We start from the raw sequence: 26,387 nt of genomic DNA, 5'->3' as shown, positions 1-26,387 counted from the left end.
TGCCGTTCGTTTTGAGTAATGGAACGGCGCAGTAACTGTCTCGCTTCATGGTGAACACCACAGAGCGTTACGGCTGCCGTTATACCCCCTAATGGCTTATAAAAAGCTAGAAGGTTTCACTCAACATTAGCCAACCAGCCTACTGTTAGCACGTCTTAGCTGTATACTGATGCGCTACACGGCCAAGAGTGCTGTGCTATAAAAAAGTGTTTTTCTAATTCAAAGTGCCGATCTTTAAAAACTGCAGAACGACTTAGGTGATACATCCGGTATTCTGCGCTTTTATCTACGTCCTGATTGGTAGCATGAATACAGTTTACTGTCGAGTAGCCTTGCCGAAAGCCAGCTTGGTTCTTTGATTGAAAAATCTAATGTTGATTTAATTCTATTAGGGACTATCCCAGTAAGTACCTTGTAAATACTACACTGCCAAGGCTACCTGGATAGGCGGCCGCGACACTATCCACGGCCCTAGGCTTTTATCTGTCTCCTGATTAATAGCATGATTAAAAGCGGGTTTGTGTGAATGAGCATGCTTTTTCTTCAAGTCTTGCTTCGCTTTTCTATACAGATGTTTTTTTGTTTTCATTGTATATTACAGCCTATGTATTTCAGTGCGTTTTCTGTTGTATTCCCTTCTGTATGCGGTGGAAAAATTGCTGTTCTATTCTGCGAATAGTTTTTATTCCTGATAAGTGGCTTCCCACAAGTATCATATGTCTGTTTGCCAATGCTGCCATGTGTAACCAAGGGTGGTGGGCATTTCAAGCTGTCCCGTGCAGCTTTTCCCACGCTCCTTCCTATGTAATTTGTGGAAAAATATAGTTCATTGTCGAGTAGCCTTTCTGAAGGCCAGCTTGGTCCTTTGGTTGACTGAAGCCTAATGTTGACCGAATTCTATTAGCGATTACCTTAGCAAATACTCTTTAAATACTACACTATCAATGCTACCTAGACTGGCGGCCGCGACACTATCCACGCCTCAATCTAGGCGTTGGTTCCACTATCATGCTCATGCGCCATACTCGAGCCGAATCGCGTACCTTGGTGGCGTTTTCGCAGAGCGGCTCGAGGTCGCTAATGGAGATGTTGAGGCTCTCAAGGAAGACGGTCTCCTGGTAGCCCTCCATGTGCGGCATGTACACGTGGCTATTGTTGAGCAGCAGGCGCAGGTTGACGGCGAACCCGGCCATGTCTACAGCGAAGCGGCGCTTCTTAATGTACGGATCGTGAAAGCCCACCACTGCTCCGTCCACAACGACGGGGCTACTCACGCCGGTGACCAGCATGGAGCCGACGGGGAATACGCTCACACCCTGTGTCCACCGGATCTACGGAAAAGACGCAGGATTGAGGACGACGCAGAAAGGGGGCAAAATGAAGAGGGGAGGCAGGGTACCTCACGCTTTCCTTGTCGCGGTGGGGATCAGCTTAATTTTTCTCTGTTCTGTCATCAAGTAAAGAAACTATATCGGGATGTCAAAAAGGGCGAAAGCATTAAGCATATGCTTCAAGGGTGAGGAGTCGTATAGAAGGAATTTCACCCAGGTTATATGCGTTATACCGTTTCGTCGCCCGTTATCCTGTATATTGTGTTGGTCGCCGCTAAAAATCGAGCTCAGTAGAGGGACTCACGAATTGTTGCTAACGTTGAGCTTCTGCTCTACTGCCACTTTAAAGCACGCGCAAAACATTAAATTTCTTTGAGGCAGGTTTTGTTGTGCACAGTCATTTGACTGTACATTCTCTTTCCCTAATAAAATGACATATACGACAACAAGAAAGGTGCACGATATCAGCATGGGTGAGATTTTCCTTGCATGGAATAAAATTATCCGCGCTCTAATTACGAAAGGAGTAAACAAGGAGTAAGCTATCCTCTAGCTCACTCCCTTTAAGGAGCAGGGTACGCCACTTCAGCCTTAGGGTAGAATTCCATCACTAAGCAAAATGAATATACTTACGGTTGACAACACAAACAAATTCAATATTCAAAACATGTGAAGTTCCAGAACTCACGAAGGTTATAACCGAGGTTTCAGCCTCCTCTATTTGCTGGTCTTAAGACCTTCGGTGCCGTGTTGAAAAGCCTCCTCCTATTGTTAACTGCATCAAGTCACTACGCTTTGCAGTGGGAATATACCTCAGTTACCAAAAGTATGCATTCCGCATATTTAGTTATCGAAATCTACTCCGGAACTTAGGATGAGGCCGCTGGTTCGACCACAACTAGCTCAAGCGGGTTCGACCGTTTTCATCGGCAGTCTCACCTCATCGAAGAGCCGGTGATCGTAGGAGTTGTCGTCGTCGGCGAAGTAGAGCACTCCCGGCAGCGTGGCATTCGCCTGTAGCCAGGCCAAGGCAGTGCGTCGAGCCGACACACCGCGGCCCTTGTTGCGGACTCTGAGCTGCGGCGGGCACGGTCCCAATAAGTGCACGTGCGGAAGGCCGCAGTCACGCAGCAGCCGGGACACCTGCGCCAACGGTCCAACAGGAATCGGAGACGGCAAAATCACTTTAACTCCAGGAATTGCATTACGTTTAGCTAGCTATGCTTGAATGGTGAAAATATGCCCGTTTTTTTTTCCTATACAATTTTGTGCAAGGTTGAAGCAGAAATGCATTTACCGCCCTCCTTCTACTCAAGGACGTCCGAAGACCATTAACAAAGACATGTGACCCTAACAATACGCTCTCTTAGGATACTTTGTGTATTCTCAGCGTCAGAACAAGGAAGCAGCGCCTGGAGAGGATGATAGCTTTAGCCAGGCAAGGCGCTGCCTCATGCTCTAGTGCTGTTCCTGCGCTGTATCCTCGCTTTGGCGTTGAACACATCCTCAATTTCCGCAAACTATGAATGTCATGAAAAATATGCAGATGCTGTTCGAAAAGTCTCAACGAAGGCATCTTAATGGCTTGCGTTTCGCGGGTGTATCCGCAAAATTTCAAGAGCGAGGGATTACCGCATCGCGTCTCCCTTAAGCCTAAGCCGGCCGCGGCTTGATCGTGTCGGTGGTGGCCTCTCCGGGGGAACTCGGCTAACACTGCTGGCTCTGTAGAAAGCGGGGAACGGTAAAACCACCTTTTCTCTTCATTGATACCGCGTGGGCCGAGTAAGATGTCGTAATGTAGTTACCCAGATTATTTTTTATAATCGGATACAACTCAAGAACGACCCCTCAGAGAAAGGCCTTCCAACCAATGACCTCGACCAATTGTCATGACTTCCTGGTTGATCCAGTTGATCCGTTTAATACGTGGTTAATCCATTTGCTCTTGTCAGTGTGAAATCGCATGTGCTGGAAGGTGCATACAAGGGCATTAAAGACTGACTAGCAGGACCAATTGGATTAACCATGATGTCACGACAATCGCTCGACGTCATTTCCTGGAGGGCCTTTTTTTTTGAGGGGCATTTTCCGCTGCGTTCTTGAGTGGTATCCGACTACAGATTGTGGTGTTCGTGTACGCGCACCGACATCCAGCACATACGCTTTTTGGGGGCTGCTCAAACGAAAATGTAGCCGCTGCAGCCAGGTATTGACTTCGTATGTTCAAAAGAACGCGCTGGTTTCTCTGTTATAGCCGCATTTAAATGACCGATCTACCATTCGTATGTTAACTCAGGTTCGGAAGAATTGATAGAAGGAGTCCTAATTAATCGACTTATTGACCGACTTTGTAATCCGTACCGATTCGGTGGGTTTTGTTGCATCTTCGACGAGCACCCAAAAGACTCCCGTGGCCAGCATGAGTGCCTGAGCGACACGCAGCAGGTCTGGCACCTGTGTAGGCCTTCGGTAGGTGGGCGTCACCACGTACACTGTCGGGAGCACGGGGACCCCGGACGAGGCCGCCGCCTCCGAATACGAGGGCTCCCAGTGCATGCAACCCGTCGCCTCGGGGTCCTCGCTGCTTCGTGTGGCTCTCCAACCGCTGGCGCTGAGTGTCTTGTTCTGCAAGCCTGGACCAAGGGATTAGTGGAGGAGAGCGGGAGAGTAATTTAAATGGGCAGAGAACGAAACTAACACAGTGGATTCAATGAAGACACGTTAGGAAGTATCTTGGTTAGGTGGCAATTAAAGTGATGTCACTAACCGTGTATTTCTATTATAGTGCTGTGATCATGGGAGAGGGGAATCTCGTGAACACTAGTTGTGCCATCTAAATGTGTGTTTACTCGAAGTATAATTTTTTTATTTGGCAAGTACAGTCGCGTGGAAACGAAAAGCAACGCTGTTACTTATTCTGTGGATCCTTTTGGCCGTTATCATAATTAAGCTCTTGTAGTGTTGACACTTACTGTTGACACTTACGTTGTATACTCTTGATACTGTTGATATACTGTTGATACTGTTGATATACTGTTGATATACTGCTGATATACTGATATACTGTTGATACTTACGCAAGCTGCTGTCCAACGCACGTGCGACCATCGGCGCCAATGAGCGATGACAGATCAGGGGTGACGTGTTGACGTAAAGTGGCACTGTATGTTCGGTAACCCTCCATTAGTGCACTGGTGCCGGCGATTAGGTTGTGTAAGCCGATTTTGATTTTCTGTAACTGCAAACTAGCTTAAAATTCAGCAAAAAGATTCTTTGCGTGTACTTTATGTTTAGTGTTATGTAATGGGGAATGTTAACATTGTTACGTGTAACCGCAAGTGATGCATATAGCATGAACAAGGTTGATGCGAAAATAAAGAAAGAGCGTTTGTTGACGACAACCTACTACTAAGCCTGAGTTCTAAATCAGTTTGGATATTTTAATTTCGTTCGCTATGAGAAGTGACAAGAATCAGGGAATGTGAAGTACTGCTCGCAATTTAGGCTCCGGGGTTCTATTTTTCGCCTGATATTGCAGTATAGTTCCCGTGATGCTGGTATCTCAACAGTACACCCTGTTTGTATTGGAACGAGCTAAAGTAACTTCAGTGTAGCTGCTATAAAGCCCACAATTTCTCTGAGCTATTGATGTTGGGCTGTAGAAATACCACATGTTTTCTATTGCATTCATTATCAAGTGCCGCCAATACTAATCCCGGTTGAAGCTCATAATTCATTCTCATTCAAGTACAGGAGTTTTGCTCCCGTCAAACCAAGCTCATCATCGAGGTTAAAAAACTAGAAAGACATCCGCTCAAGAAGGATTTGTCAATTCTCGATCTACGTGAAAGAACAGCTTGAGTTAAGAGCCAGCGCCAAAAAAACGGTCCATTATTCATATACATGAAGGGCGGTTTACGTAGAAAGTCGATTCGATTGCAACCTACACGGATTTTGACCAGCAGGGATCGTTGTTTGTGCTCAACTTCGGTAAAAGATTCAAGCATTTGTGCGATAGTGGTTCGCTGCTGTTCAGTCAGGAAACGTGTTAAATAAAATGTGTTAATATGCCTATAGGTGACGCTCTTAACTCATGCCTAAACAGGCAACACTTAATCAGCGCACTTTGCGTGACTGTCTAAACAGGCTGATGAAAAATTTTAGTACAGGCTGGTTGAGACCAGCTAGAGATTATCTTCCCCAAGCAAGCAGCAGCATGACGTTGGGCTTAAGCGCGTTTTTTTACTGCGCTTGCAATATAGCCCTCGTTCGGAGAAGATGCCGCTATCTATGTGACTCAACCTTCCACGCACCACCCACCTACCCTCCAGAAGAATCCACTTACCAGAAGCCAACGCAGCAGCGGAATGAAATAGTGACGGCAGAATCGAATACAGTAACGAATAGGAAGACGATCATTTTAAAGTCGAAAATATAAAAACAAAATGTGAGACCAAAAATTAGGGGGACACTTAAGTTCTTCCTTAAGAGTCTTACGCGAAAGCATTAATGATTTTTTCCAGTTTCTTTCTTAATTAGTGCCTTTTTCTAATTGCACACACTCATTAGCATGCATCAGCAGGCACACTAGAACACGTGATACACCACAAGGCATACAAGATCTCCATTTAGCCAAGTTGAACGAACGTGTGACTCACAACCCAAGGTTCATGGGTTCGAGTCCAAACTGATTAGCGCAATTTTCTTTTCAACGAAAATAATATATTTAACATCCTCATACGTAATAAAGACATTTCAGTCATGCTACGAGCTCATTGTCAGAATTCAACTTGACTTTTAATCATTATCATTGCAGAGCTAAACGTGTGACGTCACAAGCCTGTGAACGAATCGTGAATCTTTGTGACAACGCGCATGAGTGTTCCCCCGATACAAATTTTGCGCGGATTTTAAGGGCCTGTGAGATTAGCCATAACGACGTGTGTTGCAAAAGAAATCCGCGTCGCCTAAGTCCTTCCTAGAGGTCAGACCAGTGAAAAGGTCGATAATTACAGTTTTTTTTAGGGACAAACTTGTAGAAAACTTCAAAAGCTCAGCTTTAAACAAAATGCTCTCAACGGCGAACTAAATCGATAAAGCCACTGCGCCACGTAGAGCTGAATCGTGATACACAGTGCATAGCACGTCAAGAAACAAATATGAATCCTGCAAATTCTAGGTATTGCTGGCAAGCCTACGACACTGAGAGTTATTTCAGTTTTCGAACAAGTTGCTTTTGTGTACCCTTAAGGGCACGCAAAGGTTTCGTTAGTGGTATGACGTACTAGAGGAGTGGGCGCCCCGTAATTCAGAATTCCGAGGCATTTGATATTAGCTCTCGCGTTTCGCTTGCGCCGTCAACAACCAATATTCGCGCTCAAAAGCCGCTACTGCACTTTCTCTTGAAATAGAGTGTGCGTCAGGCAGCGTGAATATGTGTATTTTTTGTGTGTGCGCGTGAGCAGGTGGAAATATCACACTTTATTTTATAGACAAGCGTCAAGCCGGGGCGACACGGAGATGCGGCGGCGCTGACGTCAACAGTGACTTTTGTTGTGTAGACAAAATGCGGGACCGTCCGCATTCGATGTGCCACACTTGCGTATTTTTGAACATAATTCGCGGCATGCCGATAAACTGTGGTGTGGTTGTTTGGGCCCCAAGGCGGAAGAAAGGAAGCGGCACAAGTTTCCACAAGTTTGTTGCAGTCAGATAGGGGCGAAAGCGACGGGCAGTGACCGAGGAGTGGGACAAGTTCGGCGGCAGATCGGCTTCGCGGTTAGCGTTGCAATTTTACATCGAAATTTGATCAGTTAGTTTGCGTCTCTTTACCCGCATTGTTGCTCATCGGTCACGCCGCGAAAAGTGCAAGAATGAATGCCTGCTTCAACAAGTGTGTCATTTCAGCAACTGTTCGGAGAGCGTTTAAAGGACGCTAGGATTTAGGAAAAGTCACGCAGTGCTATTTTCCAGATTATTTGAATTTCCTCAGTGCAGCTAGATCAGAACCCGGCCAACACAGCAAATACCGCACCAAAAGCTACCCTGATAAAGTAACTAAATAACTAAGTGAGTGAGTGAGTGAGTAAAGTAAAGCAAGAAAGGAGACTAACACTAGCAGTTAAAAAGTTAACTACTCAATATTAGTCATTCAGCCTAGTCTTAGCCACGCCTTAGCTGTATACTGACGTGCCACACCGCTGACAATGCAGTCTAACTCTAAAAAGCTTACTGGAAAAATGATAAGAACATCTTGGGTAAAATAGCCGGTATGCGTGAGTAGAACTTGCTGTCGGGCCAGTTTTTCGCGTTGCGGTGTGGCTTTCTTTGGGAAAGCGTAACGTCTTGTTACGGGTCACCACCACCTGGGCGTGTTAATGTTTACACCCCCCTACCTCTCTCTTACGCGCTGCGTCGCGACCACGAGCTTCCACCACGACGCTGTTCCAGTTAATGCACGGGACTGCTCGCCAGCCTCGTCGAGACTCCGGTCTGTCTGCCACGTCGGCGCGTAGGCTTTTGATTATGCTTGGCGGAGCCTTCAGCGTGTGGCGGCACCTTCTAGAGGCTTCGCGACGTCGCTTCCGATGCAATGCGCTCTAACTACGCAGCTTCATGGCTGCGCCTCCTTCCGTGATTTTTTTAAGGCATTATGATTAGAAGGGTTAGTGCAAGCGGAAGTAGCGTCCGGCGTCTGTAAGTACCTGCCATGGCTGGCTGGAGGCAACCTGCCCGCCGGCCACGAACGAACCTAGTATACTACCTGTACTAACTTGATATGCTACCTTGGATATAACGAATCATATAAAGAACTTTAGTACGTTAACCTCGAATAAGTATGCCAGCTCAGATACGAGAAATTTTTATGTGTTGATCTCGGATAGAGCGAGCCTTTCTGTGTACGCAGTTTTCGCTTTTTTTTTCTGTGAATATTATTTTCGACGAATGAAGTACTGGGTTTTTTTCTGTGATTTAATGTGGCAATCCTATTTGGGCAAAAACTATTTAACGTGCAAACGATAGTACTTGCAGCTATGCTTGCGGAATGAGCATTTATCGTCATTAAAAAAAGCAACGCAAGTTAATTGCGGCAGCTGGTAGACAAAAAGCAAAATAACCAGTCTGACATGTTATCGTTGGGTTGGCACGCTGGCTGTAGCGAGGGGGCGGGACATCACATGATCTGAGTGTGTAAGGCAGCGAAAGAATTGCCGCTCAATCATCCCGGTAACCAGAACATAACATGATACATTTTCGCTGTACCTATGCACGGTTTCGTGTAAGGGCCCTAAATGCAGTTGATAAACCTACCTGACCGACTAATTGCGCTATGATGATAATTATCAAACAATAGAAAGTCGGCGAGGGGGTGGTGCTTCCCGGTGTGTAAGGTGTGTAAACTAATGCAGCAATACCTAAAATCGCACAGCGGAGCCGATTATCCAAAGATACCACCGTCGCATATCATCCCTTGCTTCCCTACTTAGCTAATTTTCAATTTTGACTGAGTGTACTGGTGCTCACCAGCCGGCAAGCTATGCCTTGCATTCCAAGAGTACTAACCTTTTACGGTTGAAATCGAGTTTCGAAATCTGAATTTGGCGTACTTTTGTATAAAACGAACCTTTGGCTGCAAACTTATTCAAACGCTCCACCAAGGATAATCTAAGGGCTTTTTTTTACTTTTGTTGCAATTCCTGCCGCCTCTTCGTCCTGTGGCGCCAGCGCTCTGCCCCAGTACCTGTGCCTTCTCTGCACGGTGTTCGCGGACGCGTGACAGTGACGACGGTCGATGCGAATTTAGGAGTGACATCCTATGACAGCTGGCGCTGTAAAAGACCTGTTAGACTCCTAGCCTTCCTTCGAGTGGAATCAGTTATGAGCAGTTTTGTGACAAAGGAACATCTGAACGAGAGGGGGCAAATAGTTAACGCTTTCACCTATTCCTCTCAGAGGGCGAAAATTTGCTCTCTTGAAATTTTGTATTCGCCTGCAGTCGGAGTACTATTCTATGTTTTGTCAAATATGCTCCCATCCAGACGAGCTTTCTTTTTACTACCCACTCCATAAGCTCATGTTAGCATTTAATTGAACGCAGCCAAATCATAATACGCACTTGTTCTCTTGTTTAACGCACCGACAAACTTGTTGTTTCTATAATAATTTTGTTCTGCAGTGAGAGTTAGCTCCGTGACGGCCAGCTAGCCCACTTACACGGCGGAAACTACAGCTGAGTGGCGACGTTCAGCGCACCATGAAGAAACACCTTACGGCGTTTCGCGCGCATTTTGTATAACAGCAGTTCATGTTAATGTTTGTAATAGGCCAGCAGTTTGTGTTCTGTCCAGTTGGTTTTAACGGGTTGTGACTAAACAGAGAGGTGAGAAGAGCTCAATAAGCGCGGAGAGGATCATCAAGCATGCCATGCACTGTGCGCCAGCTTTGCTTTCGTCTGATCGGTCCCGCGATAAATCTGACTATTTTGTGAGGTTGCTGATTTCTTACAGTCTTCAATTGTAAAGAAGTCTTGAGACGCGAAAGCAGCTTTGAGAACAGGGAAACATTTATCTCGATATTTGCAGCGTATAGCAAGAAGTGCAAACACTTGGGAGGAACAACTTACGACCCATTAAAAGCCTCTGGTTGCCTAGAACTAGCGAACTTTACCATCTCATTAGGCTCGCTGTGGCTTAAGTAATTCTTGGCAGCGCTCACTGACCGCAAAGAAAGAGAACAGCTGCGCACATGGTGGCCGCGATGATCAGTGGCACTTTCCCACGGAATGCTGGCGCCATGGGGCAACTGCTCCTGCGAGAGATGCAAAAAAAAAATGAAAAGTTTGCTTTAGCTTTTTGGGGTACACTTCGATCACTAAATATAAGTAATGCTTGCTCTTGACAACGGAGGCATATTCCCACTGCTAAGCATAGTAGCTTGATGTAGTTATCAATGGGAAGAGTCTTTTAAACGCGGAACCAGAGGTCTTGAAGTTAGCAAATAGAGGAGACTGGAACCTCTGCCAAAATCATCGTAACTGCTACAACTTTCGCATGCTTTGAAGAGGGAATTTATTTCCGCTGTCAGCCGTAAGCATTCCGTATTTTTAGTGATAAAATCTATCCCAGGGCTTGGGCAGAATACCGTGCCCTTGTAAAAGAGTGCGTTAAACGGTCGGTGTCTCACTTTATACTCTCATATATTATAATTTGTGTCTACAGAGTAAGCGGGAAGGTAACAGCGAACGCAGTATGGTAAAAAAAAACAGTTTGAAAACGTCTATAGGTTTCTGACAAAGAACGTACGAAAAACAAATTTCTATAGAGTGTTACTTTTGGCTACTTTCTTCAAATTCCGTATTAACAATTTTTTTTTGTTCGCAACTGTGGACGAAAGAGCCGTAACTCTTGGAAAATGCCCATTCGTTCTTATGTCAGTGACGTGCGAATTTTTTCGCCTTCATTCTCTGTGCTGCTCTTTTCTTGGACCTCATCCAAAATCAACCTTCTAATTCTAGGTTTAGGGCCGCTTGGGGAGTAGGACTTTTGCAGCATCGTACTAAAGCACACTGGCTGACGTTTCTTTTTTCTTGTGCATGGCATAACGCTAGAAAACGAGGTACTTAGAGGGCAACATTAGAGGCGGAAAGAAGGAAGTGTGAGGTAACGTGCAAATTACCTCAATAGCTGATCGGAAGATGGTATTACTGTCTGTGTAGAGCGCATAAACTGAACAATCAGGTTAATGCATTTAACAAGCTCCCGTTTAAAACTGTATTCTGTCATACGCCAGAAAAATGGGTCAAGATGCGATTATCCTTAGTAGCAGTTTGCAATGTGTAAGTATCAAGTGTTCAGAGCACTTTTGTCGAGATTCTGGCAATGATACATCCACCAGTATTGCTATTCCATTCCTTCATCAGTATCTATAAATCAACTACTATACAATTTTGCCAATTTAGTATACTAGAACAAGTCCAAAATCGTTCCAATTTTAGATGGGCAATTCCGAAGTTGCTCAGATAAGGGTTCCTGGGATGGTCCTGCATGAATTTACTAAAGGAAAGATCCAGCTTTGGCACGTCGCCATAAATGAAACTTACACTTCTCGCCAGATCTCCTTTTTATGTTACGGTATTGCCGCTGGCAGTTTATTGCTGCCTTTGGAGTTTCTTTAAAGCAAATTATTTCAGTAGCAGTATATTGGAATTATCACAGTTTAAACATAAACATTCGCTGAAAAGACTCGAATATCGAGCTTTCGATAGCAGCTTGGAAGCGACACGCGGAAGGGAGGTCATGCTTTGATAGACCACCACAGCCTTATGACTACTGCAGTAAAAGTCGTTTCGGTATTTTTGGGACTATTGGGACTACTTCTTAATCGAGGAGACAGCCTGTATGGAGTAAAACATGTTAGAATTAATTGAATGGTAACGAGGACTAAGACCCACTGTCGAGCCTTGCAATGTCTCCTTTCTAGCCTCAAGTCCTCGGCACCAAGGATGTTGTTAATAAAGTTACTTGTGAAAAAATCGGCATTCTGCTGACTTGTGGCTGCAACTGGCTTGCGGTCATATAGCCGCATTGAAAGCCCCCACAAACCCTTTACATGGGGGAACATAGGCACCTTGCATTTTCGGGGATTCGTTCCCTCATCAAGAAAACAGGCGACACCGAATACGCCCGTAATGCACACCCGACTGGGATACGAGTCACAAAAAAACACTTAATTTTCTCTCTCTCTCTCTCTCTTTGATGAAGTGCGTTCTTTCCACCACGTAGCGATTTAAAACAGAGCCCTTGCAACTGAGTGGGGTGAGATCATACAAATTACTTTGGGGTTGTAACTTAACCCGTTCAGCTGCCTGTTCATAAATTTTCACCCAAGGGCTGTCCAGCCAAGCACTACGTATAGTGTTGCGCTGTGCGACCAGCACTGACGCTTGTACGAATCGTGCCTGCACCGCTCCATCGTTCGCCTCTGGTCCAGCATTTGGACAGAAATAGCAATGCGGATCCTTTAATATCCGCATGGGACAAGGAATGCGCCGAGTGAGACAGCGTGGACCGCGTGACGAAGCCTCTCGCCGAAAAAAAGATGGAAGCGAAGGATTGGGCCTGTCAGGGATCGAAGCCTCGTGGAATGAAAATGGATGTTTTGTTGACTGACGACCGTGTACGCCACGCAAGCAGAGAGACCAGAGCGCTCGAATCCTGTTCGTCTCATTGCGTAATAAAAATACTCGGAGCATCCAAATGTGCGTCCTAACTTATCCCTGGTCTGGTTTATATCGCGAAATGAGCAGTAGTGCCTAACATGGTCGCTTGCGAAGGAAATTAACTTGCGTATGGGATCTGCCACTGCCTCTATATTTCAGAAAAGCGGCTCTTACGTCTACTTTCCCTTTTTTGGTGTTCAAAAAATTGCTTCAATGGACTTCACGTATGTACTGCAGTGCAGAGCAATCATTGAGACAAGTTTGTCAAGCCAAACACGAGGCAGTATTTTTCAGCACTGTTTCGAGTTTGAGTTCAAACAAATTAATGGAACAAAATAAACTAGAGAGAAGTATTACTGAAATGCAGGCACTTTGTTTGGAATTATTTTTTGAATGTGTAAAAAGAACAAGTTTATTGCATTTGTACCTCATGCCAGACTAGCTGCAGTGGCAGTAAAACGAAATCATTGTATCTGTGATGAATGCCCCGGGGCTCTCATCTTGGTAGATGCATAAAAAGAGCACCCCCCCCCCCCCCCTCCCCCAACCACCTTCCCCGAAAGAGAACGCGAAGAAAAAAAGAAAGATGCCTAGGATCCTGTACACACAGGTAGGCAAACAAAGAAGCAACAAGTTAAACCGAACTGAGTTGCAATTAATCTAAAAGACACTGGCACATCCCTTGACGACGCAAATACACGAGATGCGTCACTGAAGCTGTGTCTAAAAGCAGGAACTCATAGGGGCTTCATCACTCATTCTTACTGCGCACGTTTTCAATGGCAGCATGCTGAAAATACCCGAAATACCGCGGGGAAAGCGAAAGTCGCCATACAACATAGAAGTTGTAAGTCAGTGAATGAAGTTTCCTGAAAAAATCTATCTGCAGTTCACATCTACACAGGGCACATAACGCTGACATGTGTTTAAATCTGATTTGGACAGGCAGATAACCCCTTTCGTCTGCACAAACAAAAAAAAAATTGCTCATCAGCAGGCATGTCTCGTTGTCACTGGTCGCCGAAGAAACTCACAACGCAATCTGAAACCCGATAATGACGTCACAGTAGATTAGCCAAAAGTGCCATGCAATCTCTAATTCACAGAGGAACCACGAGCAACGAACAGGCAAAACAGCATGACCGAACAATTCTCACCTTTGAGCTATTGTCGGCGGTTGTTTCTTCAGAGATAACACTTAGCATTTCGGAAAGCATCGTCAACATGCAGGCCAGACATCATGTCGAATACGAAGAATACAAGCGTGCTCACACTATGAAAACTTTGGAAAGCATTACGACAGGGGACACAAAGAGAAAGACACGAAGGACACGTGCTCACACTACTGTCTCGACATGTAATATTACCTCTATAGGCAATGAAGAAGGTAGCGGAAGAGGTCATCGATTTTAACGTACTGAATGTTGCTCTCCCCACCGGGACGGTGCAAGAAGGAGAGCATCGCCAGTCCAACGAAGCACCTTGCCAGACGAAAAAGGCGTGTTTCCAGATACGCTGAAGACACGCGGCCACTGAGCCGAGATGAGGACGGTGCATTGGCCAGGCTAGAAAGGCGACAGTCGGAAGTTGCGTGGCGGATACAGAGAACGGAGCGGAAGCCGCTCTAGAGCGATAGCATTCGCGCCTCCTAATTGCCTTCAAGACGACAGAAAGCTCACTGGTTTTTTAGTGGAAGTGAGCTTTGTTCGAACGTACCCTTCCGCCGAGACCTGATACCTCGACGCCGGAAGCGAACGAAGCAAGGACACATGAATCTGTGTGACATTGTGTGACAAGGAGTACGTGTACAGGAGCAGCGCATGCATATAATCTTTGATTCCAAAATTTCGATGCCGTGTTTTAAATACATTGACAAGTGCGTGCTATGTTCAACTTTCTTTTTGGGACGTAAGTAACAGTTTTTAAAACCATGGCATATTTGTGGTTCAGGGAACATATCACCGAAATAACGACCCCCAACCAAGGCTATATACTATGCTTTCTCCAGCTTATGCTAAAAGCTTAAGCTACAATCCAGCTTATGCTAACAACTCATTTCACGTCATGCTTATTAGACCGTGAAGGTTAGGGAAAATTTTTATTTGCGTAAGTTAATAGCCACTTCTGCATTTTAATGCCACTTCTTTCTGCAACAGCGACATAAACGGCTAGAGCAGCGCCTTTGAAAGGCTAGGCCCCCGCCGCAACACAGCAACATCCTGCTCTATTTCTCAATCACCATTGTGCAAGGCTCCGGTTTGCTGACGTTGGGCTTACACAGAGCCTCTTAACGCAGCTTGATGTCATCCTCAAATAGTCGCACAAAAGCCGGATTTCTGTTTCGATGACGTTTTTCATCTAATGTGAGACATTTACTTGCAAATGCGTTCAATGTGTCTACTTGTTGAACATAAAGCACATTTATTCCAACACGTTTTTGTCTCCTCAGATTCCTCTGAGAGAAACGAGACGCCGGCGATCGGGATTTGTTCGCAGGCTCTCTCGCGAAGCTACGGCGTTCATGTCTTACATTACACATCAATATTCGTTGCCCAAGTCTCGGCTCTTGGATAGACTGTCTACAAAACTCACTGGGATGTGTCGCAGCTTATCCTTCTCACAGAACCTTTGAAAAGCTATGCCGTTCAATGCAGCGAGTATTGCCGTCGAGACGGCTCTTCACAGGAGTCCAGACACGAAAGTCGGTTCATAGGAGGTGCACCTTCCTGGGAGTCCCTTCCTGTTGAGAAACGCAAAGCACTTGGCCTCGTGTATATTTCAGCCAGAAAGCTAATTGGCTGATTGGGCATCAGAGTTCATGCCGTACGCATACAGCGAATATAATATCAGCTCGCGAGAGGACACGCATTCCTTTGTATGCACTTTCCACGGTCACTGCAAAAGAAAGAAGACGGCATTCAAGACGTAGCACCTTTTGGCCGAGTAGTGCAGCTTCAAAGATCCAAGAACAATACGGGGAGCACTGTTCTGTTCTGAAATCATCGTTATTATCAGTTATGTTGAGATGGGTGGATGGATGGATAGATGGATAGATGGATGGATAGATGGATGGACGGACGGACGGACGGACGGACGGACGGACGGACGGACGGACGGATGGATGGATGTTTTTTTTTATGTAGCGCCTCCTTGAATAGGGACCTTTAAGTAAATAAAACTGAACTTAACTGAGACATTAACGTTTTTGCTATCGTCAAAAACGTTCCCCATTAGTTTTCTATGGAAGCATTAACTACTTGATGCGAGCGATGGACAAACTTTAAAAGGAAGATTTTACTATGGATCCGAGGAATGTACCATTTCCTTCATTATTTCTCTAACAGCACCTTTCAGTATTCCACAGTTACCTCAGAATTAAAATTGATGTCCAAGAAACCTGTACTTGCGTAAGCAGCAGCGTATGTACCTCAAATGTTAAAAACTGTTGAATGATATAGCGAAGACGACTGGGGATATTGTGGCCAGTTGTAAAGCTCCAGTGGAAAAATTTACCTACGGAGGCAGGTGACAATTCGAAAAACGCATGAAAAAGCACATGAGCATGCGACACAACAATCACAAAGCCAATATTTTTCTTTCCTCCCCATACACCTGCTGCTTCGGAGGCGATGACACGCTGATCTCGGCAGTACCAGTTTTCTAAACGCAAACACAAAAAAGACGCTATGCTATGCAAGTTTTTAATTATTATTCCAAAAGTGCTCTACGTACTATTTGGAGGGAGATTCGGTGCCTATGAACAAAGCAGTAAGGTTTCGGTTTTGTTCTCGCGAAGACAATAAGGTTTAAAGCGCGAGTGGAGAATTTAAGCTTATAAACCAATTGCCCTTTGTGGCCTTGGATGCCAAATTAAGCTACCCACGGCAAGAGTGGAAACGGTAAAGATACGACCGGTACGACCGCGAAATCGGTTTCTGTTTCACGTTTTACCCATTTTACCGTGAGACCGCGGAAAATCATTCGGGCTGCAAACAACTGTGTGCGTGGGTGGTCGGTGTTGTAGGCGTGTTCTTTCGTGGAGTACGTTTGCAACGAAAGCCAGCTTAATTGTACACTTGCGGTGAGTCTACACGATTATGTTTTATTCATTTGGTCTCCTAAACCACTCTAAGCAGAGCTGTGTGTGCAGAACAGATTACCTGCGCAGCGACAGACTTCCTATCCTCGTTCGTAAGCGGCGTTATAAGCTGCGGAAGCCATTGCGTTCTCGACTAATGCCACGCATGTCGGTGCCGCCGTGTTACAGTGTACTAGAACACTATAGCCGTGTCTTACCACTTCGAAAGGCAGTCGGTGCGAAACCCGCGATGGTAAGCCGCTCCTCGCGAGCTGTCTACTGGCTTCTTCGTGTTGCAAGGTAGATGCGCGGCCAGAAATATCGCTTAGCCCGTGAATGACGGCCGGAATGGAACTATGCGTTCGTTAGCGCCGTGTGGGCTCGATTTACTTGGAACCTCGGGAAACGCACACTCACGTTCTGAGGTGCATTACATTTATTTTTTAATCTTTGTGTTATCGCCTGACCGTATCATAGAGTGCTGTTCATTGCTTGTTACTTGTAGACGCTCGCTCGGTGCGCGTCGTCGACAGCGACGTTTCACCAAAGACGTTTTGTAACGCTACAGACTGGAGCACGGGACATTCGTCTAAGTTGTGTTGAAGAGCGTTGAAGGAATGCTAATAGTTTGATGGCTGAATAAAAGTCGTTGCCGGCGCGGATGGCCAGCGTGTAAAAACACCGCGAAGAACCTACGAGCTGCATCCCGTCTCCCCTTTCATTGCACACGTATGGATTTCTCGTCCATCCCTGTTATCCGAGCCGCTGGCTGCCGCCGCCGGGTTGCGTGCTGTTCATTTTGAAAGCTGAGTGAAGGTCGCCTCGACAAGAGATGGCTTACATTTCGTTCCGGGAGGCTCGTTCAAGAACCCTGCTCATGCGCGCACAAATTTCTCCGACAACATTTGTGCGACCAGCAGAGTATGCGTTTCTGATATCAGACCGCTACATTCAGCTCGTTCTGTGTTATTATGGCTGCGCCTGTTGATGAAGACGTTGTTTCATTGATTTAGTTCCTACTTTGAGCGCGTTCGTTGCTTTAGCTGGTTTTGCTAGCAGCGTTAGGTTAGCTACCTGCATGCAAGAACTACCTCTTTACTGCTCTGTTCGGGCTGCACCTGAAGGAAAAACAAAGTGAATTTGAAACGGTTTTTCATCGTGACAGTAATGCTTATGTTGTCACAGGCTCACATCTGCTTTTGAAACGGCGCAGCTACAGCCACTATATGCTGTTTGAGCTTTTCTGGGTAATGCGCGCAGCATGGAAGCGCTGCAACCTGCTTGTTTCTAACAGCGCGCGCTGGTGTATGATTATGCTCATCCTTCTTTGTGCTTCGTTATGGGCGCGAAACTGTGGGAGCAGTCTGCCTGGTAGGTTTTGCATGGTTTGTGCCCGATTGAATATCGGCGAACGTACCAGGCTTCACGCAGTGTATTTTCAAGCGCTTGTTTAATAGTGGGTATATGAATAAATCCTGTAATATTCCCCGGGATCCGTGTGTAAGGAGCACTGAATGTAGATTTTAGGGGGGTGCCATTCTCAACAGCTTGTAGTCAGTCAGTGCTGATGTGTGGCACAATTAAAGTCTTCTGTTCCGATTAATGTAAAAGAAATGCCATAAAGAAATAGTATTGGCAGTAAGTATTCAGTGTAGAGTGAGGGTGAAAATTCTTCAGCGATCATTTTATGGGCCTTTGTTGGAATGTTTTGTGAAAACCATTTAGAATTTGTCATGCGTATTTACAGAAACGATGAAGCCGGCGCGATGGATCAGGGGTTATCGTGTTGGTTCGGTGACCCGAAAGACACAGGTTCGATCCCGGCCTCGGCGGTTGCATTTTAATAGAGGCGAAATGCTCGAAATGTCGGTGCACTGTAAAGAACCGCAGGTGGTCGAATTTATCCGCCGCCCTTCACTACAGCGTCCCTCATAGCCTGAGTCACCTTTGGTCTTTGAACCCTATTAAAACAAACCGAATGATCAATATTACCATTCTAGAATTGGATGGCTAAGATATGCCTTGCGTTGTAAAGCATGTGTGTAGAGGAGGAAATTTTTTTTAGTTCCCCATATATTATTTTTTTCCTTTGCGCTGTACAGGTCAACATGGCTGGATGATTCTTTGCAGACAACAGGACGCAAGAATGCTTCTGAGGAAATATTCCGGACCGTTACTTTCAATTTATTTGTACAATGTGGTGCATTCTTATGGTGCATGTACTGCATATTCTCAGCCTTGATAGCTTGGAAATAAACTAGGTTTGTGAACGTGTTGATCGTCATGTTTTTGTGATGACCGTCTGGAGACCGTTTTCAATGGTTGTTGACTCTCTGTCTACAAACAATCTATAGAAAACGGTCTGCTAAAGGTTCAGTGGACACTTGTCTATAAAATGTCTATAGACAAAAGTCTATAGCATTGCCAGGCCATAAATCAATGGAATGTGTATAGACAGTCTACAGATCTATGCCTATTGGACCAGTAGACTTGTTTATAGACAAATCTACAGAAAGTGTGCGGCCATAAGCCTATAGACAGTCTATGGACAGTCTATAGACCTGTGTTTTAGACTTTCAGTAGACATTTGTCTATAGAATTTTCTTAGACAATAGTCTACTGAAAGTGTATGGCCATAATTTTATAGATTGCCTATAGACTAGTCTATAGGATTTGTCTATGCTAAGCGCTATGCTTAGACTTTTGTCCCCCATGGTCTTTGAATTTTTGGCAGAGCGACCGCATGTAATCTGTTTGTCGTCACTAAAATTTATTATGTACTCCGAATTATTAATTGCACAAGGCTTTATACTGAGCGTTTTCAGAGTTCTTGCAACTTTTGTGTGAGATTTGTCTTTGGAATGAATGAGGCGTGATAAACCTCTTTCAGGCTTGTAAGCGCTGACGGCCTTGGCGTAGCCCACTGTATGTCCGACAAATAGTTTAACGTTTCATGCTTTTTCCGGGACACTACACACCCAATAGTGCACGCATTGTTGCAAGTCAGTTCACGTTTTACCGAGCTTCATTTTATCTTCTATAGTTCCTGTGATCGTCCGTGATTGTGGGGATTAGTGCATGAGGTGCATTTATTTGTTCGTTTCCTACTTGTTCGTTTTTCCCCCCGAGTTCCAACTTTCAATGTTGAGGAAACGGCTGCACAATAATTTAATTTGTACGCTCTTCCCTGCGCCCATGTACCGCTCTGTGTAATTCGGTTTATCGGGACATGACGTACTCATGAGAATACGTAAAACGCCACGCTCACCGTGTGCAAAAACTTTTTGTTATATGAGCTACACACCGAGACATTACCTGTTAAAACATGGTTAGACAGAAAGGGTATCTTTCTGTCTGCAGTAAATTGGCGCTTTCGAGATGCTCCCGAAACGATTGAGCACTGTTTCATCAATTGCAAAGATGCAATACTCTTCTGGGATATCATGCAACGAAGTTTGAAAAAAAAAAGCCTTTATTTGACATCGAATTCTGTACGACATCTCACTGCGCTGCCATTTGCTGATGAACCCTTAGACATTCTCTTTCTAATTGGATTATTCAGCCTCTGGAAAGCCCACATGATAGACCGATATAGTGAATCTGTTGCTTCTGCAAGACTACTTCAGCAGAATGATTCTACACCTAGAAGAGGTGCATGCCCATGCAGGGTTTGAACCAAACTGGCACTCGCTCCTAGTGCTGTCCTCTTCATTGCCTTTCTAGTGATTTGTTGCTTAGGTGCGTCGTATTACGATGCATTAGTTATTGCCTATTTTTCTCGTGCTTGGTTGCTTAGGCGCCATGTGTTGTGCATCGTGTTGATTTGCAGTTGTTTTCCTAATGTTTATACACCATGTATATAAATCATCGCATCACTATAATAACTAGCTTGTTAAAAAAAAAAAGCGGTGATGGCGCAGTCGAAACCCAGCCCAAAGCGTGGGGTCTAAACCCACTTCGGGAGAAATTTTATTTTTTCGTTCTTTTCTGATGATGTAAGCACTGCCGATGACGTCATTAGGTTACGTGGGATTTCGGGCCGCCTGGCGTGGACAACTACGACAACGTCGGATTTTACGTCTCGCATTAACAACGAGGATCACCAGCGTAAAGGTTTGAGCGTGTTTATCAGACACGATTTAAAGCGAAGTATGGCAGCGGAGGATGACAGGGACATGAAGACAGGGACACGTAAGCCCAACGTGCGTGTCGTCTTTTATGTCCTTATCGCTGTCCGCTGCGCTGAGGGGAGCTCGCCTTTCCCGGTCTTGCGACTAGGCGGTAGCTCCTTATTAAAGTTGAACGCCTGTGAACCGGAGCTGGCCTGACGCAACACAATCTCTTGAAAGGTGGGCGCTCTTAACGCGAATAAGCGAACCAGGGACCCAGGTCTAACAATTCTATCCCTCCCCAAGAAAAAAAAAACAAAAGTAACTCTTTTTCTTTTCTTTCGTCAAGAGTGACTTTCAACAGAGGTACATTGGTGGCACTAGCGGCCGGCTTATTGTCTCTTGTGTAACTTGTTTTGAATGCTGCCCTTACGTCATACCGTTCTCCTGTCCTGTTCAAACTGGTCAGCTCGTGCGGCAAAGTTCTCTTCGGTCGAGAGTTTACGCAGTCCGAAATAAACGCGTAGCAATAAACGGTAAACACTGTAGCAGCACTAACTTCTGGACAGGGGTTGGGGCTATGCCAAGAACTGTGGCGGTCAATGGTAAAGGGCATCACCGTCGTTACACTCACCATCATCAGGGGCCGGTAACGACGTTATAAGCAATGTTGGTCGCCGAAAGTGTCGTCTACCGTTCATCGAGATATTGATAACTTGTGAGCTTTGTTCGATAGAGTCGTGCATCGAAATATGAGAAAAATTCACTGAGAATGGAATTGTCTTCTATAAGTTGCGTTCCGTGTATGCTATCTACTCAGTCAATATAAATATTAGTTGCTCTCTATCCACAGGCCTCACATCTCAGCATAAGGGAGCGTAGCTACTTCCTTTCGGAAGCGTAATTAGCGCTTGTAGTAATCAGCGATAAACGTTAATGTGAAAGAGTTACATAGATGTTTTGTTGACACTATCCCTCGATATCATGTTGGTAGCTGGCCTTTAATGCTATGGTATTTCGTTACCCGCCCGAACAAGCAAACAGAAATGATTAAGACAGAGGGGCTTTTATACAACGCGCTGAAACCGACAGTCGATATGAGACTTAATAAGATGGAGTTCTGGAGTTTGTGGAGGTCATAGGAGCAGAGTTTTGCGGCGATGAAGATCATACTTGGATGAAATGAGTAGAACGAAGGTAACAATGCACCCATGAGTCCAGATCCACATGCAAAGGCAGTTTAAATGCCGGGCCTAATGCCGCAATGCGGAGGATAACAGTTGTGCTCTCGTCCCGTTCAGTCCGGGGGTTTACTTGGACCCCGAGAAGTGCCATCAGTCTTCGTGGATGTGTTGCAAAGATTTTAAGTGCGGAGTTGTGAAGCTTTCGCAGCCAATGCACCTCTGTTCGCCATAAACGCAGCTATTTGAAGGTTCGTATCAAAGTGCGGATACAAAGCTTGTTGTGGTGGGTAGTGAGCATTCACGGTGATGGTATTAGGATGGACTCTTCCTTGTTTTAACAGTTCCCATCTCTCGCTGTAGTGGCTGTGTAGGATAAAGGACAACTCGCCGTCGGGATAGAGTGTTGCTGCATGGCCAACCCGCAGATGGAAGTGATTGGAATTACTGGATCTCTGTTCGATAACCAAACTTAGCAGACACGCACGCATACCGAATGAATGAATGAATGAATGACAGAGCAAGGATTTATCGAGCACGAACTCACGGCCCGGTCCAGCGGGAAGCAGCGAGAAGGACGGCCGGCAGGTGTGGGAGTCCCGGTAGTCCGGTGATAAAGAACATTTATTGCGGTCAAGAAGGACTATATACGCATAAGGCTTGTGACGTAATGGGTGACGTGTAGACGTTTGAACTATGGCCGTAGTGTTCGCTCGCTTCTCTATGCTGCTCCAAGAAGTCCAATGTGTGTGTTCTTTGCCGACGATGGCGTCCTTCATCATCAGCTGACTTCACTTTACCCTAGGACAAGTGGTAATAGATTTCCGTTCTTCTTTGCCATAGGCGTCTTTTATTTCAAGCTATTTTAATGCGAAAACATACGATTTCTCGTTGCGATTACGATTTCTCGTACGATTTCATGTGCTAATCCAGTTGAAGGCTAGCTCGCGACCGAGATTGCAGCTTCAATTGTATGTCTTCCCAGACTCTTTACCCTTCCCTTTAGGCGCGGTTGAGGTGTCTACCGAGATGTGAGAGAGTTACTGCGCTGTTTTTTTTTCCTCAGGAACAAATTTTCGTATAAAAATAGTGATGCAACCGCTAGTCGTACAGCGTACCGGGTGGTGTCATACACGCGTGTTTGTTTGCGGGTGGTGTTTGTGCATGGGCGGGTGTCAGTGCACCTAGGGAGAGTAATGTATTGGCATTCCCACACCTAAGCAGTCTTAAGTGTCTGTACCGAATTTTTTTTTTCCAGTTTGTATTTGTGATCCGCGCTTTGCTAAAATCAAACAGCGACATGAACCTCAACGAAATGTCACCCTTAAAGTAATTATGATAATTATATTCCCTGGAACTGCAGTGTACAGATCATACGCACCAGCTGTTCTTTATTTCGGTGAAGTTAACTCTGTCAGGTTCACTTTCGTCGCTGCGGGTCTAGCAATGCTGAGTAAAGTGCGCCTTCAGAAATAAAAAATAATTTTAGCAGAACTGCGCGCTTTCAGTAGAGGAAAGGAAAAATAACAAAAATGACTACTAGTCCATCCTTGCTCAGGCGCTTTTTTTCTCCTTTAAGAAGCGTTTCTACATTGAAGTTTATCGGGCAGATCGCGCAGTGGCATCGTCAGCACTACTTCGGAGTTTTCGTGGATTTCACGAAGATCCGGAGCAAATGTAAAGGAATGCTTACGCACATTCCCACGAGAGCAATTTTCAAGAAGAGACGTGCTCAAGCTACGCGCTTTCGTTTTAGAAATTTGCTTATAAACAGTCTACGAGTTTTTGCTTTAACGTTGCCGATAAAAATTTAATCCATTTAAAGTCCCAGTTTTTTTTTTGGCAATGATACACTTTGAGAGCACCATAAAGCAGGCTGCACAAGAACAAATTGTGATTCAACGGCCCCATAAAACATTATTGTAATGATGCACGGTAAGCGCGCATGTTTGCATAGTGCTCCGTACGTGGTCGTTCAAAGCAGTGAATGGAGGCTGTCGGATTTCGAGTGGCCAAACACACTTAACCTCGAGATACGGGCAATAAAGTGCAGAGCTGGATAAGATGAAACGATAGCATCCGAAGTTTGGACGACGTAGTCTTGGTATTGTAACGATCTGATCCGTGAACGTTGGGCTACGTGTGTGCTACATGCGTCATTTATGTTCTGCAATAGAAATAGTAGACTGCGAGGAGTACTGCTGAACGTCGCAGAGTTGGCAGACCATTACTGCGAATGTCCGATAACCATCTCGCCACGTCCGAAAGACGTATACAAGATAACTCGCCCCGGAAGACGTATACAAGATAACTCGCCCCGCAAGACGAGTACAAAATAATCCTATAATCTGCGATACACGAGCAACAATGTAAAATGCATAGAAACTATTCTAGAAATGTTTCGATTACTTTTCAAGGTTCATTTCTGCGCTGCTTGCTTTGAAGTAATTGGGTTGATAGCATGTAAGGTAGCACTTTTTGCACAACACTGCTATCAAAAATTTAGATATACTTTCGGCAGGTTTTTCTTGCCTTGGTAAGAAGGCATTCACGCGAAGCTCGTGGGAACAGCAAAAATGAAGATATTTGTGATCAGTGCATGGTTTGTACGTTTGGGCAAAGGTCTTACAGACGAACGCCATATGTACTATCGCGATGAAAAGAAACGCAAAGAACGCGGCGCCTAAGCGCTGCGCTGTTCGATTTTTTTTTATCGCACTTTTACCAAGGTGGTAAAAAAAAGATGTTAGAGTCGTCCTAGAATGCATCACAAGCAAATGCAAGACAGTATATCTTTTTATGGAACCACATAGCGTGCTTATGGCACTGACGCTTAGCTAGTCGGCATCGGAAATACCGAGCTATGATATTATTATTTGTATTGTTTCAAAAAATGAGGAAGAAAATTAAAAAAAGGAAAAGTAACAGTAGACCGTTCTTCCGAGCCAATTGGTTCATTTTCGAGGAAGGTTAGAAACTGCGCCGAAGGACAAGGTAAGCAACAAGGTGGCAACTGTCACCGGAAGGAACACAAGGCCCGCCTGCTCCAGAAAAGAAAGGGAAGGATGCCGAAACAAAGAGGCATATTAAAAAAAAACCGCACGCGCAGCCCGAAAACCGCAGGAAAACAATGACAAGAGGCACTGAACCTAAAATGAAAGGCGGTTTGGGTGTTCCTGTTATGTTTTTTTTTTACGTTTTGCACCTTTCAGTTATGCACTGTTCTGTTCTGTTCAGTGCGCTGTGATGAGGGCGTGTCCTGGTCTGTTTCTTTGTTAAATTTTATGTGTTGCCATCTGTGTTGTTTCTTCTTAATGTTCCTTCTTAGATATGTAATGTTTCTAACATATATAGGTAATGTTCTTAGAATGGTGAATCAGATAAGCCGCCGCAGACGTCTCCATTCTTCGGGAGAATCACATTAGATATCTTATGTGCTGACTGCAAACAGTGAAACCATAGCGGCATGCCAACTTAAAAAAAAAATTAAGTGTTCCAACTTTCGCACATCTTTCTCTTATGTCGCAAACGTGTTTTGAGAGTGAGATACTTTATACTTTCAGGTTAGGAGGGCATTGCTTTAATGGAAGCCTGCAATTCGCTTCGAGGGCTCTCTTTAGGTACCTTAAACTTCTTCAGCACTACGCACCTCCATTATCAGAGGAAAGCTTCAAGAGGGCGGCACTCCTTGTGATATGTGGTAACAGTTTTATTGTATTGCTTTTTAAATGGGCTTCTGTCACTAAAGACAACGCGCGCTTCAGTGACCTAATCTTCTGCTTACGTCGTTCATTACGAGTAACAACAGCTTTAAAAGCCTGTCTGGCCTACTGTTAGAAAGGAGTGGTAAAGGCAGTATTTATACGATTGTACTTTTAATATATTCGTGCTTGGTTGTGATCTCAACGCTGTGGGGTTTAGGTGCAGGCCGTTGGCGTCGAATACTAGAACGGAGCTGTAAAGGCCCCGTCGAGAAGGGACCATGGAAGCTTCTGTTTTTGTGCATCGCTTCCTCTTCTGTCGTATTGGTTCGAAGGTATTTCATCGACCAGGGCGGTGCTCTTTGTGACGCATGGTAGGCAGGAGAGGAGAGATATGGAAGGATGAGTACAAGCCAGGCAAAGCTTATGTATATAGGTCGATGAAACACGCTGATATGCTAGAGTCTGGCTGCTGACACCGTAACACCGTAGACAGAGCCGTTACATTTGTCTGCAGAACTGAGGACACATGTGGCACGACCGCAACAGAGCCTTCGTCGCTTACCCAAAGCGCAAAGAAGGGACGCAAGTCGGTAAAGGTATTTTTTCTCGATACTTTGGAAGGATGAGTTGCGCAGGCAGAAGAACATAACCAGGCACTCCCCAAAAGTTACATACAGTGGGGTGTGGAGACTCCCGCGGCGTAGATTCCCGTGAAGGCAGAACACAGCGCTATGATATGCAAATATGGCGTTTCTCTGACAGATGG

General features: G+C 45.2%; 2 protein-coding genes across 3 annotated transcripts in view; one reads left to right on the top strand and one right to left on the bottom strand.

Annotated features, from left to right (window-relative positions):
• LOC144136357 (galactosylgalactosylxylosylprotein 3-beta-glucuronosyltransferase S-like) overlaps positions 1 to 26,387 on the bottom strand; it is a 73,557-nt gene that overhangs the window by 1,337 nt on the left and 45,833 nt on the right. The window contains exons 1-5 of one of the 2 annotated variants that reach the window (XM_077668615.1): positions 13,917 to 14,085; positions 10,051 to 10,139; positions 3,693 to 3,964; positions 2,271 to 2,474; positions 1,044 to 1,331 (exon numbers count right to left, since the gene is read on the bottom strand). In XM_077668615.1, coding sequence (XP_077524741.1) covers positions 1,044 to 1,331; positions 2,271 to 2,474; positions 3,693 to 3,964; positions 10,051 to 10,126 — 840 coding nt within the window. In that variant the 5' untranslated portion in view covers positions 10,127 to 10,139; positions 13,917 to 14,085. Of the gene's footprint in view, positions 1 to 1,043; positions 1,332 to 2,270; positions 2,475 to 3,692; positions 3,965 to 10,050; positions 10,140 to 13,916; positions 14,086 to 26,387 lie in introns of those variants that run through there. The other variant, XM_077668614.1, reaches the window with a different exon arrangement.
• LOC144136358 (uncharacterized) overlaps positions 16,549 to 26,387 on the top strand; it is a 122,026-nt gene continuing 112,187 nt past the window's right edge. Inside the window, exon 1 of the transcript XR_013315599.1 lies at positions 16,549 to 16,630. The gene's annotated coding sequence lies outside the window, so the exon portion shown is untranslated. The remainder of the gene's footprint in view (positions 16,631 to 26,387) is intronic.

This window comes from Amblyomma americanum, chromosome 6 (assembly GCF_052857255.1).
Source record: "Amblyomma americanum isolate KBUSLIRL-KWMA chromosome 6, ASM5285725v1, whole genome shotgun sequence".
NCBI classification, from domain to species: Eukaryota; Metazoa; Arthropoda; class Arachnida; order Ixodida; family Ixodidae; genus Amblyomma; species Amblyomma americanum.
Note: the sequence above shows the minus strand (reverse complement) of the source record. Positions and strands in the feature narration are given on the sequence as shown.